The sequence below is a fragment of the Elaeis guineensis genome, chromosome 16 (genome assembly GCF_000442705.2).
Source record: "Elaeis guineensis isolate ETL-2024a chromosome 16, EG11, whole genome shotgun sequence".
In the NCBI taxonomy this organism is placed as follows: Eukaryota; Viridiplantae; Streptophyta; class Magnoliopsida; order Arecales; family Arecaceae; genus Elaeis; species Elaeis guineensis.
This window is the reverse complement of record NC_026008.2, coordinates 44,479,733-44,498,853: the sequence shown is the minus strand read 5'-3', so window position 1 is coordinate 44,498,853 and position 19,121 is coordinate 44,479,733. Positions and strand designations below refer to the sequence as shown.

Sequence of the window (19,121 nt, the reverse complement as noted above, 5' to 3'; positions counted from 1 at the left end):
ATGAGTTTTTTTTCATAAAAAATTTGTTAATATTTAAAAAAAATTAAATATTATAAATATATTTTTTTTCACGATCCATTTATATGACTTAAATCTATTAATAACTTCAATCGGATGGTAGAATATTTTAATATTTTTTTATATTTTTTTAAATTTTAAAATATAGGATGGTAGTTTTGGTTGTACGCACCAGAACCGAGTTGAATGTTTTAACTTCTCTTATATTTCACTGCACAAAGAGTGTAGTAGTTGAAAGAGAAGAGCGGACTTAAGAGTAATTTTTTTTAAATAATTAATCTATTATAAGCTTGCATGCAGAGATGGCAATCAGATTGGATCATAAATGGATCGGATCAAAAAATCATCAATTTAAATCCGACTTATTTATTAAATGGATCAAAAATTCAAACTTGAATCCGATCTGTTTATTAAACAGATAATCCGATCCGACCCGTTTATTAAACAGGTAATCCGATCCGATCTATTTAATCTATTTATTAAATAGATCAAATTAGATTAAACGGATTAAACATGTTAAACGAGTTAAATATGTTAAAGAGATCCGATTAAATGGATCAGAAACAGATTAAACAGATTTTAAATAAATTAAACAGGTCTTAAATGGGTTAAACAGGTTAAATAGATCGGGTTAAATGGGTCAGAAATAGTTTAAATAGGTTAAATAGGTTAAATGATTATCTGACTCAATCCGACTTAAATATTAAATGGGTTAAACGGGTCAGATATCTAAAATCCAAATTCGACCCACTTATTAAATGGATGGGTCGATCTATTTATGATTCAAACTTGTTTAGTCTAAATCCAAACTTATTTACGATGGATCGAATACGGATCGAATTGATGAATCGAGTCATATTTTGTCAGCCTTACTTGCACAATGGTTGGCTCAATGTAGAAGGCTCGGATTGTATCTTTCATGCCAAAGAATGATTGATCTTTTTTTTTTTTCTCGCAACATCAGTCACTCGATCACATCTTGCACGAATGTTAAAGTGCTTTAATCCTTCCCTTCATCCATCTGCATATATCTTAAAAGCGGATATTATATCATCCAATGGTTCACGTAGCGAAAGAAGAGCAATCACTCTTCGGCGGGAGAGACACAACCGGGATCCCGGAGGAGAAGCTGCCAATTTTTGGTTCACCCAACACCTGTAGGTTTGGTCAAAAAACCCCACTTCTGACCTTTCAGTTTTCACACGTCCTGTTGTCGGGACAACACCAGCTGCCGGTCCCCTTTTACTCCATTTCTCCCATTCCACCCCTTCAATATCTCTCTCCCTTCAGTTAAAATATTGAACATTAAATTAAATTAGATATGGGAAAAAAAAATGAGGATTACATGCAAATAGTTAAAAAGGGCAAAAAAAAAAAAAAAAAAGGGACCGAGAGAGAGAGAGAGAGAGAGAGAGAGAGAGAGAGAGAGAGAGAGCTTCATGTTGCTTGCTGTGCAATATGTCTCTGGCTTCAGAGGACTCTTCTGAGATAATAAATAGCGGGCGCGTGGAGGAATGGAGCCACCCAGAGATGCAAGCTTCCCACCTACACTCCCCTAAAGAAGACACGCTGGCCATCGAAGTCGTCGAAAAAGGAGGAGGTCTTCCTCCCGGCGAAGCCGAAGACAAAGATTCACCCCTTCTTCCTCCTCCTCCTCCTGCTACTACTAGCAATTCTGCCGCTACTCCTCGTTTAGAAATGGAGGCATCCAACGGCAAGCCGGAAGGAGAGTCGCCGGCACCGGCGGCCGGTGGTGGGGAGGACGAGAAGCCCTCTCCGCTGGCCCCGTCGGTGGGCTTCGGGGAGCTCTTCCGCTTCGCCGATGGTCTTGATTGCGTTCTGATGGCTATCGGGACTGCTGGAGCTGTCGTCCATGGTTGCTCCCTTCCTGTCTTTCTTCGCTTCTTTGCGGATCTTGTCAACTCCTTCGGTTCCAACTCCGACGACCCCGACACCATGGTCCGCCAAGTCGTCAAGGTTCTCAGCCCCTCCACCAATTTATTATTCCAACGAAACGGAATTGTACTATTTGAGCAGGAATGATTTCGTTATTGGGGATTTTGCAGTATGCTTTCTACTTCTTGGTCGTCGGTGCGGCGATTTGGGCGTCTTCTTGGGCTGGTGAGTTCTTCCCGTATTCACTTTTTCTTGATTTGGTGTATATCATTGGAATTCGAGAGCTGGTTCTTGGAATGGAACAGAGATATCTTGCTGGATGTGGACCGGGGAGCGGCAGACGACCAAGATGAGAATCAAGTATCTGGAGGCGGCGCTGAACCAGGACGTCCGCTACTTCGATACCGAGGTCCGCACCTCCGACGTCGTCTTCGCCATCAACGCCGACGCAGTCATCGTTCAGGACGCCATCAGCGAGAAGGTGTGGGGCTCCATTTCCATTCCATGATCCGATCTCTCAAATGGTTTGGGTTTCTAACGTTGGGTATGGTACTTGGGCAGCTGGGGAATTTTATCCATTACATGGCCACCTTCGTCTCCGGCTTCGTGGTGGGTTTCACCGCCGTGTGGCAGCTGGCCCTCGTCACGCTAGCCGTCGCTCCCATCATCGCGGTCATCGGAGGCATTCACACCGCCACACTGGCCAAACTCTCCTCCAAGAGCCAAAATGCCCTGTCCCAGGCCAGCAACACAGCAGAGCAAGTGAGATTTCGATCCATTTGCTTAAAAGTCCTTGTACTCCTCGGCACTGTGCGTGTTTCTTAGTTTATTACTTTATTGGCTCCAGGCATTGGTTCAAATTAGGACGGTGCAGTCCTTCGTGGGCGAGTCTAGGGTTCTCCAGGCCTACTCCTCCTCTCTGAAGGTGGCTCAAAGGATCGGCTACCGGACTGGCCTCGCAAAGGGTATTGGATTGGGAGCCACCTACTTCACCGTTTTCTGCTGCTATGCTCTCCTCTTGTGGTATGGCGGACACCTTGTCCGCCGCCACCACACCAATGGTGGACTTGCCATCGCCACCGTGTTCTCCGTCATGATTGGAGGATTGTAAGAATATAGCCTGCCCCTATCTCACTCTGCTCATTTGCTTGATTTACTTGAGATGGAATGCTCAAATTGGATATTGGGTTGACCGCAGGGCTCTCGGGCAATCGGCTCCGAGCATGACCGCATTCGCCAAAGCTAGAGTGGCGGCAGCGAAGATATACCAGACGATTGATCACAAGCCAAGCATTGAACGGAACAGCGAGTCGGGGACAGAGCTAAATGCCGTCACAGGACATGTGGAGTTCAAGAATGTGGAGTTTGCTTACCCTTCCAGGCCGGATATCCTGATACTTCGCAATTTCTCGCTAAATGTTGCGGCAGGGAAGACCCTTGCATTGGTGGGGAGCAGTGGCTCTGGTAAGAGCACTGTGGTCTCCCTCATCGAGAGATTCTACGATCCCACTTCAGGTAACCACGATAACAACATCCTTAATTCCATTTGCATCCAATGTTCTGAACAGAGAGAGAGAGAGAGAGGGAGATCTGATGATAATTCTAATTTTCTCTGTTTTCTTTTCCATCCGATTGCGTGGTTAGCAACTAACGACTGAAGGGTGCAATTATTAACTTCCAACACAACAGAAGGAAGAGTAATGATAAAAGCAAAGCACTTGAGCTTTTCCTTTTAGCACCCCCGTGTCTATTTATGATGTGCACAGATCAACAGTCACAGTGTCTGATTTTTTTTTTTTTTCAAATATCTAGATCATGTGGCGTGCTGTTGTCGTTGGGATTTTGATATGATCTTTTGTTCTCTTCTTGTGGTTCTGGAGCCTTTAGAAATTATACTAAAATATTCTGTTAATTCTTTCTCTCCTTTTCTTCTCAAGGACAAGTATTGCTTGATGGGCATGATATAAAGACCCTGAAGCTAAGGTGGTTAAGACAACAAATAGGGCTGGTGAGCCAGGAGCCCACTCTCTTTGCAACCACCATCAAGGAGAATCTTCTTTTGGGCCGGGAAGATGCAAGCCAAGTAGAGATAGAAGAAGCTGCCAGGGTTGCCAATGCCCATTCCTTCATCATAAAGCTACCAGACGGCTATGATTCCCAGGTCTGCATCCATCCACCCTTTATCTAACATTTCCGAAAACCTGTTAACCTTTCATGTTTGTTTTCTTCCCCTTTCTGACTGTTGCTAGCCCCTCTCCTTGCAATGACTTCAGCTGTCCGTCCTTCTATGTGGAGGTTATACTTTGTGACCCTCCGGTGTCTCAACCATGGACAAAACTGGCCCCTTCACGGTCCAAATGAAGTAACATGGAAAGATTCCTTTCTGAGGTCCTTTTCTAAATCTAAGCTGACAATAAGAGCCTCTGGGTGGGTGGTTTAAAAATCGCTCTTCCTGCCCTTACAAGAAATATTTGTTGGAATTGAAAAGCTTCATTTTGTCCTTGATTAGTCCCATGATTTAACTAATTACACCAGCTTTCTATCGGAAATCATAAGGATAGCAGTAAGTCGTTGTCTTTTTCCTTTTTTTTTTTTTTTTTGGGAGGGTGCATAGCGGTAGTCGCTATTGGGAGGTGAGCAAATGAGAAATGGCACATGGCTACTGCCGTTCTTTACCGTAAAACGAGGCGCTGGCCTCTCTGAAACCCTCTGTTTTATATAAGTAAAAGCACAGACATCTCTGAGGTCACCTTGTGGGGCACATACCGGTCAACCCTCAGAGATGCCATGCCTTACCATTGTGGTTTCCAGTCAACTCGTTGGCTATCAGTTCAGGTGCGAGTCCACCACATGTTTGAACCCGTCATGATGTGTGGTACAGGTAGGGGAAAGGGGACTGCAACTCTCCGGCGGCCAGAAGCAGAGGATCGCTATTGCCAGAGCCATGCTGAAGAATCCGGCGATCCTTCTCTTGGACGAGGCTACGAGTGCCCTTGACTCGGAGTCGGAAAAGCTTGTCCAGGAGGCGCTCGACCGGTTCATGATTGGCCGCACCACACTCGTCATTGCCCACCGCCTGTCAACAATCCGCAAGGCCGATGTGGTCGCCGTCCTCCAGCAGGGCAGAGTCTCCGAGATTGGCACTCATGATGAGCTTATGGCCAAAGGTGACAATGGACTCTACGCAAAGCTGATTCGCATGCAGGAGCAGGCCCATGAGGCTGCAATCGCCAATGCCAGGAAGAGTAGCGCGAGGTAATCAGAAACTCCCTAGTTATTGCACCGCACAGCTTAGCTTTACTGAGTCTAGTGACAGACTGTTTGATTCAATGTCAGGCCGTCCAGTGCTCGGAATTCGGTGAGCTCCCCAATTATCACAAGGAACTCATCATATGGCCGATCACCATACTCCCGGCGTCTCTCCGACTTCTCAACTTCCGACTTCAGCTTCTCAGTTGACCCCAATCACAGGATGGAGAAGCTCGCATTCCGTGACCAGGCCAGCTCCTTCTGGCGCCTTGCGAAAATGAACTCACCTGAGTGGACCTATGCCCTCGTTGGCACCATCGGGTCGATGGTGTGCGGTTCCATCAGCGCCCTCTTCGCCTATGTCCTGAGTGCCGTCCTCAGTGTCTACTATGCTCAGGACCACAGGTACATGAGACGGGAGATTGGCAAGTACTGCTACCTCCTGATCGGAGTTTCCTCTGCCGCGCTGCTGTTCAACATCCTGCAGCATCTCTTCTGGGATGTTGTTGGGGAGAATTTAACTAAGCGAGTCCGAGAGAAGATGCTTTTTGCGGTACTTCGAAATGAGATTGCATGGTTCGACCAGGAAGAGAATGCAAGCGCCAGGATTGCTGCAAGGCTTTCATTGGATGCTCACAATGTTAGGTCCGCAATTGGGGACCGGATATCGGTCATCGTGCAGAATTCGGCACTCATGCTTGTTGCTTGCACTGCTGGGTTTGTCCTCCAGTGGCGCCTTGCCCTCGTCCTCATTGCGGTGTTCCCTGTCGTCGTTGCCGCCACTGTTTTGCAGGTACTGCATTCAAGTCATCAGGACGCAGATGGCTAAACATGTTTGTGAATTGGCCTCGCTCTCTTTGGAACTTAATCGAACATCTTGTGGTCGCAGAAAATGTTCATGAAGGGCTTCTCCGGGGACCTGGAGAAAGCGCATGCCAAGGCCACGCAGATCGCCGGCGAGGCCGTGGCGAACGTCCGGACCGTGGCGGCATTCAACTCGGAGGCCAAGATCACCCAGCTTTTCGCCGCCAACCTCCAGAGCCCCCTTCGCCGCTGCTTCTGGAAGGGCCAGATCGCTGGAAGCGGCTTCGGCATAGCCCAATTCCTCCTCTACGCCTCCTACGCCCTCGGCCTATGGTATGCCGCTTGGCTCGTGAAGCACGGCATCTCCGACTTCTCCAAGACCATCCGCGTCTTCATGGTCCTCATGGTCTCCGCCAACGGCGCCGCCGAGACCCTGACCCTCGCCCCCGACTTCATCAAAGGCGGCCGCGCCATGCGCTCTGTCTTCGAAGTGCTCGACCGCAAGACGGAGGTGGAGCCCGACGATCCTGACACCGCCCTGGTCCCCGACCGCCTCCGCGGCGACGTCGAGCTCAAGCATGTCGACTTCGCCTACCCAACCCGTCCAGACGTGCCGGTTTTCCGGGACCTGACTCTCCGCGCCCGCGCCGGCAAGACGCTCGCCCTCGTCGGCCCCAGTGGCTGCGGCAAAAGCTCGGTCATCTCCTTAATTCTGCGCTTCTACGAGCCGAATTCGGGGCGGGTGTTGATAGATGCGAAGGATATCAGGAAATATAATCTCAAGTCTCTAAGGCGGGCGATGGCGGTGGTGCCGCAGGAGCCATGCTTGTTTGCAGCCAACATTTTCGACAACATCGCGTACGGACGAGAGACGGCGACGGAAGCAGAGGTGGTGGAGGCGGCGACGCAGGCGAATGCGCACAAGTTCATAGCGGCATTGCCGGATGGGTACCGGACATGGGTCGGGGAGCGGGGGATGCAGCTCTCCGGCGGCCAGCGGCAGAGGATAGCGATCGCCCGAGCTTTACTAAAGAAGGCGCAGGTGCTGCTGCTGGACGAGGCGACGAGCGCATTGGACGCGGAAGCGGAGAGAAGCGTGCAGGAGGCGCTGGACAGGGCGGGGGCGGCGGCGGGGCGGACGACCATCGTGGTGGCGCACCGCCTGGCGACGGTGAGGAATGCGCATGTGATCGCGGTGATCGACGAAGGGAAGGTGGTGGAGCAGGGGTCCCATTCCCACCTCCTCAACCACCACCCGGACGGCTGCTACGCCAGGATGCTTCAGCTTCAGCGGCTCACGCACGTGCCGGGCACGGGCGCCCCGGGGCCGTCCAACTCTGCGATGTGAATTTTGCGCGAGGGAGGTGAATGGAGATGAGGGTGTCAGCACTGCCCCTTGCCTTCTTTTGCTGGTTTTGTTTTTTGATTTTTAATTATTTTTTATGTTTCGGACATAATCAAATTTCTCATGTAATTAAATTATTATGTAATACGTATTGGGTCCACTGTCGGTGCTATTTGGAAATGCTGAGAATTAGTTTTCCATTTCATTCTGTTGCATTATAATTGTTGGGTAATGTTGCTGCGACGTGTGACATGGGCAATTCGTTTGCTGCATTAGAATAGAAATTATATCTACGGAGCCCAAATAATTAAATTTTACGGACGGAGAGCCATGAGGCCGGACGGTGGACCGCCTTGTAAAGAGAACAGAAATGCTGATGCGACCATCGAATTTCTAGTATTGCTTTTGGAATTATGCATTTTAACAGCACTTGCAAATTACGAGCTTCACGTCTCACATGTCCATCATTCATGTGCTGGCGTGTCATGGACCACGTATCCTCTCATGAGTCCGTGACCCATTTCTGTGCATCTTGATGGCGCAATAATTTCCTTCAGAAGGGAACCTAATTCCATGTTTTTGGGTCAGAGAACCTAAATTTCATTTTGGCATCAAACATTTAGGCCGCAAAAGCAGGAAGGTGGACCCTGCAGCCTGCCTAACTTAATTGCATTACTGCCAATCCAATCTAGATTATGTTAGTACTCCAACTCTCTTTCGTTCTGGTTGATACAATGCAGACATGACGGGTGCTAGCCAGTCAACACCAGTTCCCAAAGAAGAGCTCTCTCTCTTGACTAATGATACCATTTCTCGTTCTCCAACGAGGTAGGAAACATCTAAGACAGGCTGGATGAGAGAACTCGGGTCAAAAGGAACACTTTGTATATTCAAATTAAGTTGGTGGTGCATGATTGCTTGCCGAGTTGCTAATTCCCAAAATTTTCTGTCTTGCTCGAAATTTGTATGCAAAACATCGCTTCTTAAGTGCTAAAATTACATTGTTATTATGGCGTTGACAAACAAAACCCTACCTACCAAGAAAGAAATCCCATACATAAGGAATTGTATCCCTTGGATCTCCCTTAATATTAACCATTAATGAGAATTTAAACATACTAACATACTTTTCACCTCTCCTTGTTTGCTTGTCTCCATTCTGAGAGGTTCGTTTCTTTGTGCAAGTGCTTGGTTTGCCCTTTGTCGTATTTCGTGATCCTCCATTTGAATTATTTTAGTATAGACCTGCACTTCTACCGGATCGGTATAAAATAGACAACAACCATTGCTAAAGCTTAGGCTTGTCTGCAAGATTAACAATTGACCAATTTTTTTAATTTTTGCGGTTCTATATATAATTTATCATCCATAAACATTGATAAGATCCCTTGCCAATGGCCTACTTGTCAACCACCCTATCTTACTAATAACAATAAAGTTATTAGCACTAGTGGTTAAGCTCTTCCTCCATGATCTAATAGTATCATGGTCACTGACATCCATTGTTTGAAAGATAGTACTAAATCTCAAATATAGGTAGGGCTAAGATGAAGTAGTGCTTTGATGAGAAGTACCACAGTTGCAAATAGGCCTCTCTTGCTAGCAAGAAAAGCTATGTAAAAAATAAAAAAAATTATTAAGATTTGATGCCTCGAGATTCGGTCCATATTGAGTCCACAACGAAGTCCGCGATGATAAGTGGAGTCCAACGAGCTCAAGATCACCTCAAACGAAGTCGGGATGAAAGAAATATGCTCGATTGAAGTTGGTAAGAAGTCCGAAGCGGCGGAAGACTGGCGGTGGGCCGGTGGAGCAACGGTGGCGCGGCCGTGCCTCCAGGTGCAGCAGCGCGCAGCCCGACCGTGGGAGCACTGAGCGCGTCCCAGGCCCGAGCGTGAGCGCACGGCCCAACGCATGCGGAGTGCGGCCCAACGTGCAAAGTGCGGCCCAAGCCCAGGCACGCCCGCATGGGAGTAGAGGCTCGGATAGCCTGGTCCACCATGGATCGGGCGGTGCACGGACGGACTTGTGGACCGAGGGGCGTTTCCCCTCGATTTCTCACGGTCCACCATGTATCGGATGACGTTTCTTTGACATTTTTCACGGTCTACACATTTTCTCATGGACCACTACGTGATGCGATGGCCTGGAGAGTTCGCGATCGTGATCCGAGGGTCCTAGGAATTTCCTGGGTGCTCTAAGGAGTCTGTTTCCTATTAGTTTTCGATTTTAAGCCTTTATAAGGCTCTGTTTCAAACCTTTATAAGGCTCTATTTCGTGAACAGGAGCTATAGTGCATGGTAGTTCGGCAGAAAACCCAAGAACACAGGCGACGAGCCGTCAAGAGGAGCAGAAGCAGGGCTTCTGGACAACGGATAACAGTCGCTTCAGAGGTTCAGGAGGATCTTCCTAGAGAGAGAGCTTTTGTGAGTGAGAGTTTTCTATGAGGGAGAGATTGAGTGTACAAAGATTGAGGGTATGATCTCCTCTTATAATTTTTTTCTTTTTTCACAGTGAAGTTTGCATACCCCATGGAGACGAGCCATTTTTTGACTGATCCACATATCTGATTGTTTCTGTTTTTATTTCTTTTTTCTTCCTGCTACAACGCGCGGTATCGAAAAGGTCCTGAGAGGTGGTGTCCTAGTCAGACATCTACCTACAAATGGTATCAGAGCGAGACGGTACCAGGATGCAAAATATGATGGTGGTGAGCAAGATTGAAGATGGAGAAGATAGAATCAATCAAGATGAAGATCAGCAAGTTTGATGGAAAGAGCAATTACTCCTTGTGGCAGGCAAGGGTGAAAGATGTGCTCATCTAGCAAGGGTTAATCGATGTTTTCTTATGCGAAGAGAAGTCGATCACCATGAAGGTGCAGGTTGGAGACGGCTACAGATGCAAGTGGTGAGTACCATCTACATATACCTAGCGGATGAGGTGACGATTTATGTGCTTGACGAGACTTTTCCAACGATACTGTGGTCAAAGCTCGAAGAGTTGTACATGATGAAATCTCTCACCAACATTCTTTTCCTCTAGAGACAGTTCTATCAGCTGTGGATGACTGAGGGGCAGAGCGTGCAGGAATATCTCAGCCACTTTCAGAAGATCCTCACCGACCTCCTCAACGTTGACGAGAAAGTTGAGGAGAAGACGAGGATGCTGGTCTTGCTAGCGTCGCTCCCCCCTTCGTATGAGTCCTTGATGACTGCTCTTCTAGTGGAGAAGAGCACCATCAAGATGGATGAGATCACCACGATGATTCTCCAGAATAAGGTTCTTAGGAGGGAGAACCCAACTTCAAGCTCAGATGATGGTAGCTTAGCTTTGGTAGTTTTTGGAGGAGCAAGAGGCAGTAGACGGAGCGACAGGAGATCGCGACGAGGACGATCCAAGTCCAGGATGAGAGACTTAAGCAAGATCAGATGTTACCAGTGTGACAAGTTAGGATATCTAGTCAGAGATTGCTCTCAACTCAGGGATCAGACGAGGGCTATTGCAGCGACGGTCAGTAGTGATACACAAAGAGATGTTCTAGAGATATCTGATGAGGTATCTACTTCTTTCCAGTAGTAGATTTTAGATTCTGCATGCACCTATTATGTATGTTATAGAGAGAAATAGTTTGACTCTCTAGAGAGCAATATGGGTATTATTTATCTGCCGGATGGATTGAGCTATGCGATCAGAGGTATCAGGACGGTCAGCTGGAGGACACGTGATGGTGCAGTGAGGAGATTGAGAGAGATCCGATACATATCTGATTTCAAGCAGAATCTTATCTCACTAAGCAGACTGGATTCGAGATGCTATAGGACGATAGCTGATGGAGAAATTCTGAAGGTGTTGTGTGGCGATAGGATTATTCTAGAGGAAAAGAAGAAGACAAGAGGATATTACTACTTGACGGAGAGCCTAGTGCGAGGTGGAACTTCAAGAGCCAGGTGGAGCTCAGAGCGAGGTGGAGCTCCAGGTGAAGGTGGATTGGGCACGAAATATGAGACTCGGGAGGATGAGAGGTGATATTGTAATGTGAGATTCCTATTGCCGTCGAATAATATCCCGAGCAGATCTTAGGTCAGGAGGAACACAACATACGACAGAGATGAGATCGAGTAGTTTGGCTCGACTCTCATGTCTGTCTATCTATGATCAGCAGGCGATTGTTCCAAAGCATGGGGGTGAGGAGATCCAGAAGATCTCAAAGTTAGGAGGCTGAATATCGAGTCAAGATGGAGATTGTTAGGATTTGATGCCTCGAGATTTAGTCTACACCTACAACGAGGTCCACGACGATGAATGGAGTCCAACGAGATCAAGATCATCTCAAACAGAGTCCGGATGAAGGAGATACGCTCGATTGAAGTTCGCACGAAGTCCGGAGCAGTGGAAGATCGACGGCGGGCTGACGGAGTGGCTGTGGTGCGGTAGTGCACCGCCCAGACGCGGCCCTGCCGCGGGAGCACGGAATGCATCCCAGGCCCGAGTGCGAGCGTGCGGCCCAACACGCAGAGCACGGTCCAGGCCCTAGCGCATGCGTGCGGGGCGCGGCCCAGGCCCAAGCGTGCCCGTGGGAGCAGGGGCCGAATAGCCCGATCCATCGTGGATCGGGCGATGCACGGGCAGGCTTATGGACCGAGGGGGCGTTTCTTCTTAGTTTCTCGCAATCCACCGTAGACCGGATGACATTTTTTTGGCATTTCTCGCGGTCTATGCGTTTTCTCGTGGACCCCTGCACGATCTGACAGCTTGGGGAGTTCACGGTCATGATCCAAGGGTCCTAGGAGTTTCCTGGGTGCTCTAAGGAGTCTGTTTCCTATTAGTTTTCGGTTTTAAGCCTTTATAAGGCTTTGTTTTATAAATAGGAGCTATGGTGCATGATAGTTCGATAGGAAACCCGAGAACATAGGCGACGAGCCGTCGAGAGGAGCAAGAGCAAGGCTTCTTGACAGCAGACAGCGGTCGCTTCAGGAGTTCAGGGGGGTCTTCCTAGAGAGAGCTTTTATGAGGGAGAGCTTCCTGTGAGGGAGAGATTGGATGTACGAGGGTTGAGGGTGTGATCTTCTCTTGTGATTTTTCTCTTTTTTCATAGTGAAGTTTGCATGTCTCGTGAAGACGAGTTCTTTTTTGGTTGATCCACGTATCTGATTGTTTCTGATTTTTATTTCTTCTTTCTTCCGGCTGCGACGTACGGTATCAAAAAGATCTTGAGAGGTGGTATCCTGACCAGATATCCACCTACAAAAGTCATATTTTTTTATCCAAGAATTAGAATGCGGCTAGGGTTAAGGGTTCATCGGATGGTCCCTGACCAAAGCTTTGAAAGATTCCTAGGTTCAATTTAGTGAAAGGTACTTTTCTTCAAAAGAAAAATGGTGAAGAGTAGAAAATGTGCGGATGGTCCTAGAGTGAAAACAAACGTACATGATGCTGGATGATATGGTCACAAAGTATATACTAAGGTCTATTTAAATGCGTCTAATATTATTGCTTGGAATCTTGACACGCACGAAAGCTACTAGTTTCTACTAGAGACCGAAGGAGAGAGAGATAAAACACATAGTAACTTGCCAAGATGTAAGAAGTAAAGATACTTTTTGGAGTGGCGGTGTCAGATCACGTCATTCGTCCTCCCTACTTATCCCTAACAAGGTATAATAATCTTTAACATACATGATCATCTAATTCTGCAATTATACTAAGCATAGTGGAGCAAACTAATATCCAAGAGTCGGCATGAGATTTCAAGTGGGGATTATATAAATCCTAGTGGGGATTTGAGTTGGTTCTCGGTTTTAAAAGTCATAACGACCATACATTTGTGTTGGATTAGTTGGGTACATTAAGTATGGGTATTAAGTAGGCGATATAAGTAGAAGAGGAAGGTTCCTCTTCACTCTTCAGTGATTCCGGGAAGCCATGTGGTCACTGTTCGGGAATACTTTTAGGTTGGAGGACGGGCGGTGACGGGACCCAACATCCAACCCTTTTATGCCTCCTTTATCTTGTGGTTGGCCTGCGAAAAGCGACTGGCGCGTTTTGTTCTCTTTCGCTCGGATTTCTAAATGGAATAGAGGAATAGCTGCGCAGCTATCTGTTGCCTTTGGGTTGAAAGTACCAAGTTGAGATGGACATAGTGTGACGGGTCAAAAGAGTCAGGATTTTAAAACAAGTTGGTGGTGATTTGATTGCCAAATGGAGTCTGAAATTAGTCTCTTTTTTTTTTTTTTTTCCCCTCTTTTTCTAAAGGATGGGGTGGGATTGTCTTCTTTCTGGATCGGCTTGGAAGAAACCTTAGGAAATAGCACACCAAGTTTGAATGGAGCCATAGTCTTCAAGGTGTTAGAGATATTTTTCTAATGGCTATTGGATTTGTTTTATGCTTCATTATATATAAAATAATGAAGAGATGCTGTTGAACGACTTGGCATATGGTTGTTCCGATAAATTATCAAGTTGGTTGGATCGACCTTTGGATCAATCCTGATGAATGATCTGACTTGAAAGCTACGTTAGTTTGACTTGAAAGCATTAGTCTTGAAGGCCTGTCTGTTTTAAATACCCACATGACGTTTGTTGGATTTTTTTATTACTGTATACATCTAGCATTATATTCTATTTCACTGCGCGAGTCATAGCTCAATTTGGCATTGAAAAATTTTCCTTCGTCTACTCTTTAACTTGAATGGCTGGGTGAGGTCTTGAGCCTTGAAATGAAAATAACTTTTCGTCCCGTTCTCTCTCTTGAGCTTTCTTTCAACCTTTTTTGAGTCACTAACACCGATCGAGATTCCATAATCAAAAAGAAGACAATTGAAGGACATCATCTGAGAGGAAACTGAAGACCATAATATTCCTCGAAGGATATCAAATCTCAGTGATAGTCTTGGGTTGAGATGATGAAGCAGGAGTTTTTGATGATATTTTTCTGCATGACGGGAAAGTGAAGATGGTTTATACAGTTTCATGCAAAACCTCTCGAAAAGGTTTTACTTTGCTCGAGTAAGAAACATCAAAATAGCCAAAATATAGATCAAATCTATCATCTGTCATGTTAATTGGAGCTGGAATCCTTTCAGTGGAAATATTTGAGAGCCACACGCTCAAGAGAAGACATTAAGATGCTACTTTTTCCGAAAGCATGAAAGGGTTGAAAGGAGGAAGCATCCATCCACGCGTCTTGAGAATTACTTAGGTAACAGCATCAACCCTTTTCTTCGAGGGACGACGAGATGGGAGATAAAGCTTGTCAGGTGCCCATCGCTCTAAATCCAAAGGCCTGGCAAAGGGCCAACTCCAAAATGCGAACTCATTGCCACCAAACTTGTGAAAAGTAGAGCGTTTGAGCAAACTTGCCCATGGTGAAGACCATCCAAACTAACTACTGTTAAAAAAGCTCATGACCGATGGTCCATTACAAGATAAGAAGGGAACATGGCATGATGGGTGAAACTTTTCTGTCCAAGTGGCCAACAGTATATAAAAGAGAAACCATGACAACCTCAATTTTCCCCTCATAAAGTCACCGTTAGCAGATTAAATCTGGTGGCAAAAAAATAAATAAATAAATAAATAAAATGATCCCTAGATGCTGAATTTCTGAGTCAAGTGTATAACAATTTTAAAGGACTATAACATCCCACAAGCAGAACCAAATAATATGATATTTAATCTATGTATTTTTTTTTCTTTAAAAGATATGATCTGAAAATAGCAGGACACATGAGATGATGGGGTCGAACAGGTATATCATAATCATGGTCTTTTGTCTCAACCCAGCCATGCATGGACCACATGGGATGGTCTAGACCTACCAAGCTGAAACCTCATGAGTGAGTCCAAGGAGAAAAGCAAATGGCCACAAAGTCAAGACCACTGAGCTCACTTTTTTACATAAAATTATGCCCACCAAGAACAGCATCCCACCACCATGATAAAATAAAACACGTGGAAGAATCGGACATATATTATACCATTTAATTCTAAATGTCATCTCTCTTGACCAAATGGCGTTACAAAGCGGGACAAAAGATTCTGCCCAAAGTCCGCTTTATCAATCAGAAAGCCTTCTTCCACTGATGCTACCTCTAATGAGAATTGTTAACAGCCCCAAACTTTCACAACATCCTTTTATGGCAGAAACGCCTATAAAAGTGAAGGGCTCATGCGGACATGAGCTTAGGACCATTATCAGGCATTCCCATGCCCGCAGCTAGTTCAGCATCTAGTTGAGTGTGTGGAGCAGGTCCCATCATTTGCTTCACCCTGCGACATCACAAGTCCGATTATAATGTAGTTTTGAGGAGCCCAATTATGCTGAAATTTTCAGGTTGTAGAAACATGAAAGACTCATAATTGAATGCAAAGAGAACCTTCATGGAACAAACATGTGTTTTAACAACAAAATTCTGTTGATTAATAAAATACACCTTTTCTGCTCATGCATGCAGCCAATCAGAGCAACAAACAATGAAAGCATCCACAAGCAACCAAGATGAAAGGAGAACACAACATTATGATGACCAAAGTTCTGATAGATTTCGGTCCACAAGAAATGATAAAAGTCTGTCCATCATATACCCAGGGGTAGCAATCCATAAGCCAACTGACATGCAACTGTCCCAACATTAACATGTCGGAGTTTGGACCAAATCCTGAACTGGTCGATCCATGTTACCCATTTTGTTAAAAAGGTCCACTTCAGGTTTAAGGGTCCTGATCTGATGAACACTGGTAGACCCAATTGATATCTCAGTTGATTCAACCCTGGCTCATTGGTTCAATACATGGCCCATTCGGTATTTAGGAGAAGATGGTCTCGGGCAGCCCATCATTCGGTATTTAGGAGAGATGGTCTGCAGCAGCACCTTCAATCGATAGAGCAACTAACAACAATTTCATAGTTCATCCAAATTAAAAAAATTGATGCACGGGCTAACCATAGAGATATCAAAAATAATTAACCACCTACATTCTTGAATTATAAATGTTGCTACCGGACCCCACCAACCTGATTTAAAATAAATGAGACAACAGCAGTGAGCCAAGACAAGGCAACACAACCTGGATAGAAATACATAGTGAAAAATCTTGGATTTAACTCCAATGGTTGTGCTAGATGTACTCACAAAAGTGTCTTCCTTTATTTATAGAGCACCACTGCTTGCTATTCAAAGATAAGGTGGCAACATAGGTATGATAACTCAGGCTTCTCACCGGTAAGTTTTTGTCCCCTAAAAAAAGGACTCATAAATTTAATTTAAAAGCCAGTGATAAGTGGCTATCGTATCATTGCTAAAAAAAATCCATTTCAGGTATCTGTCCCCCCATGCCTCTAGAAGAAGCTCTCCTGAAAGACATCAAGCCTCACGAGTAAGGCTGTAGATGGTGAGGCATATGCATCGCAATAAGGCTCATAAGAAATGCACACCTTGCAACACAAATTACCTTCATATGGGAGGCATGCATGTCATCCTTTGATTATGCATAAGAAAAGAAGAATAAATCAATTTCCTTCTCTAATAACAAGTTGTACGCAAACTCAGAATTCTAAACCTGCATACAGGAATCACATCATAATCGTCAAATGCACATCTAACATTGCATTGTGATCTCTCTGTCATAATATCAATCTCCATCTCTATCTCTGTGCATGTGTGTGAGCTTTGTGATTTTGTACTAAAGTCCGTAATCAAGCAAAACAACTTCGATCCTCCAGCCTACTCCTTTGACATGACTTTCTTAGATTTCAACTCATTCAAGAAAAAACATACAGCTAACACCTCACCTCATTTGAGTCTAGAATACTCACTTACATCTCTGCCTTCTTAAACACCAAATCAAATCATTGAAGAACTTTCAACACTTAAATAACCTATCTAGAAGCTTCCCAAAAATCAAGTGTAACGTAAGCACTCCCACTAAAAAGTGAAAAAAGTTTAATATAAATACTCCAGCATCTACCACGAAAACAAAATTTTCTACAGGACCAAACCAATACTTCCACTTTAGATGATATGGTTATGCACAACAAACAATGAGAAGCCTTAGATGAAAAAAGGTACATGAGACTTTGACGAAGGGTTTAAAAAGAGAATAGAAAATCATGCCATCCAAGGTAACACTTAGTAGGAAAAAATTGATGAAGGAAGATTTTTAAAGCAAATTCTCAGAAAAGCAAATTCTGAATAGCTGAGAAATGACGATGATGGATTACAACAACTACATGCTTGTAAAAACATGCACATTTACTTGTTTCTTTTGCAAAGGTACTCCATACAATCACATTATAGAAGTTTGAATTTTCTTTAAAAAAAAAATAGCTGAGCATGTTATGAATTATCGTTCTACAGTTGAAGAGGAAACAGGTTTGTTTTGTGGTTTGCTGAACAAGAGGGAGCCATTTTTTTTTCTTTTCTGTGTGTGTGCGCGCGCGCGTCCACGTGTGTGTTCTACTCAACATATTGCAGAAATATTCATTTATCAAGTTATGCTGGCATAAAATAATGATACAAAAGACAAGTTTGCAAACCTAATAATCTAACAACAATACCAGGAGCTTGACTGTTTTTTTAATATTCCTAGATAATATGCTGCATTCCTTGCTAAACCTAATAAAGAAACATATAGCATGGGTGAATAAAGATTGATGCATTTCTGAAAACACTTTCACCAAGCAGAATCTGGATAAGTTGCTTAACCAAAACAAGCATATCTAACCATTTAAGCCATCTGTTTCATAATGCTTTGCTTCCTTTATCCTACATGCAACCCTTATATCTCTCAGCATCACCAACTTTTTCCTCTCTTGTCACCAAAATATTCCATGTTAGACTATCTTGTTCCACCATCCATGCCATCACATTCTATAAATGTTACTTTACGTCCCTAAGTTTGCATTGCTCCCAAGACACAGGACCTAACAATTTCTGGGGTCTCACTGACGCACTGAAGTGCTGCCAACCTTCCTAAAACTCATGGATTCGACATTAACTAAGTCACCATGCCATAACTGGTCCTCAAAGAGCTTGTTATCGGTGCTACCAACAAAGTCACCGATAACCTCCACGCAGCAAAGAAGCAAATTTTTTATCCAATAATTGTGCCACTCCTTGAAATCATTGTGTACCTTTGATGTTAATTATACCATCTATGGAAGTAGTTTACTCGACAATCATGATCTTGTGCATAAAACCCCTATAAGAGAAGATGTACACCAAGTACAAACTTAAGCTAGAAAAGGAATTCACGGCTGCCAAACCCATGTACAACGAAAGTCAGAGATATGCTAAATGAGTTCCTTATATGAAATCAAAATCATGAAGCAAGCTATTTAGTATGCAATTAACAAGCAGCCAAGGAGCAAGGTAGTAGATAAGTTGGAAGGGGGTAGGCTCTCGATAGAGTAGGGAAGATGGTTTGGATAACAAACTTGAAATTCAAAAACCTGAGCAACTAGCATTGCAGATTGAGATTACAACCAGTTGTTTTCATCCCCAATTCCCTTGTCATTATCGACCAGATTGCATCTATCCTTTCACCTTTCATCTCAATCTAATAAGCATAGGACACTTCAGTCAAGGCTAACGCATGTTTCAGTAAGGTTGCTAGCAATAACCATTTTAAACAAGCCATAGCTCCTCCATCTAAAAAAAGGGGAAAAAAAAAAATCATGCACCAAGTAACCTATTTCATCTAGCAAGTGATTGAGGCAACTGCAAAGAAAGGCGAGGAAACTTCTTGATCAGTTTATAAATCCAGAACCGATCACCCACCACATTGAAACCATTATAAATTCATTTATAA

The 19,121-nt window shown here is 44.7% G+C and overlaps 2 protein-coding genes across 2 annotated transcripts in view; one reads left to right on the top strand and one right to left on the bottom strand.

Moving 5' to 3' along the window:
* Window positions 1-1,437: 1,437 nt before the first annotated feature.
* LOC105059124 (ABC transporter B family member 1) lies at window positions 1,438-7,472 on the top strand. Its single transcript, XM_010942341.4, has 10 exons — window positions 1,438-1,995; window positions 2,085-2,139; window positions 2,220-2,395; window positions 2,476-2,676; window positions 2,762-3,021; window positions 3,113-3,429; window positions 3,852-4,075; window positions 4,796-5,169; window positions 5,251-5,956; window positions 6,053-7,472. The coding sequence occupies exons 1-10, from the start codon at window positions 1,477-1,479 to the stop codon at window positions 7,313-7,315; spliced, it is 4,095 nt and encodes a 1,364-aa protein (XP_010940643.1). The 5' UTR covers window positions 1,438-1,476; the 3' UTR covers window positions 7,316-7,472.
* Window positions 7,473-14,977: 7,505 nt separating this feature from the next.
* Window positions 14,978-19,121, bottom strand: part of LOC105059123 (uncharacterized) — a 4,839-nt gene continuing 695 nt past the window's right edge. The window contains exon 4 of the mRNA XM_010942339.4: window positions 14,978-15,581. Coding sequence (XP_010940641.1) covers window positions 15,479-15,581 — 103 coding nt within the window. The 3' untranslated portion in view covers window positions 14,978-15,478. The remainder of the gene's footprint in view (window positions 15,582-19,121) is intronic.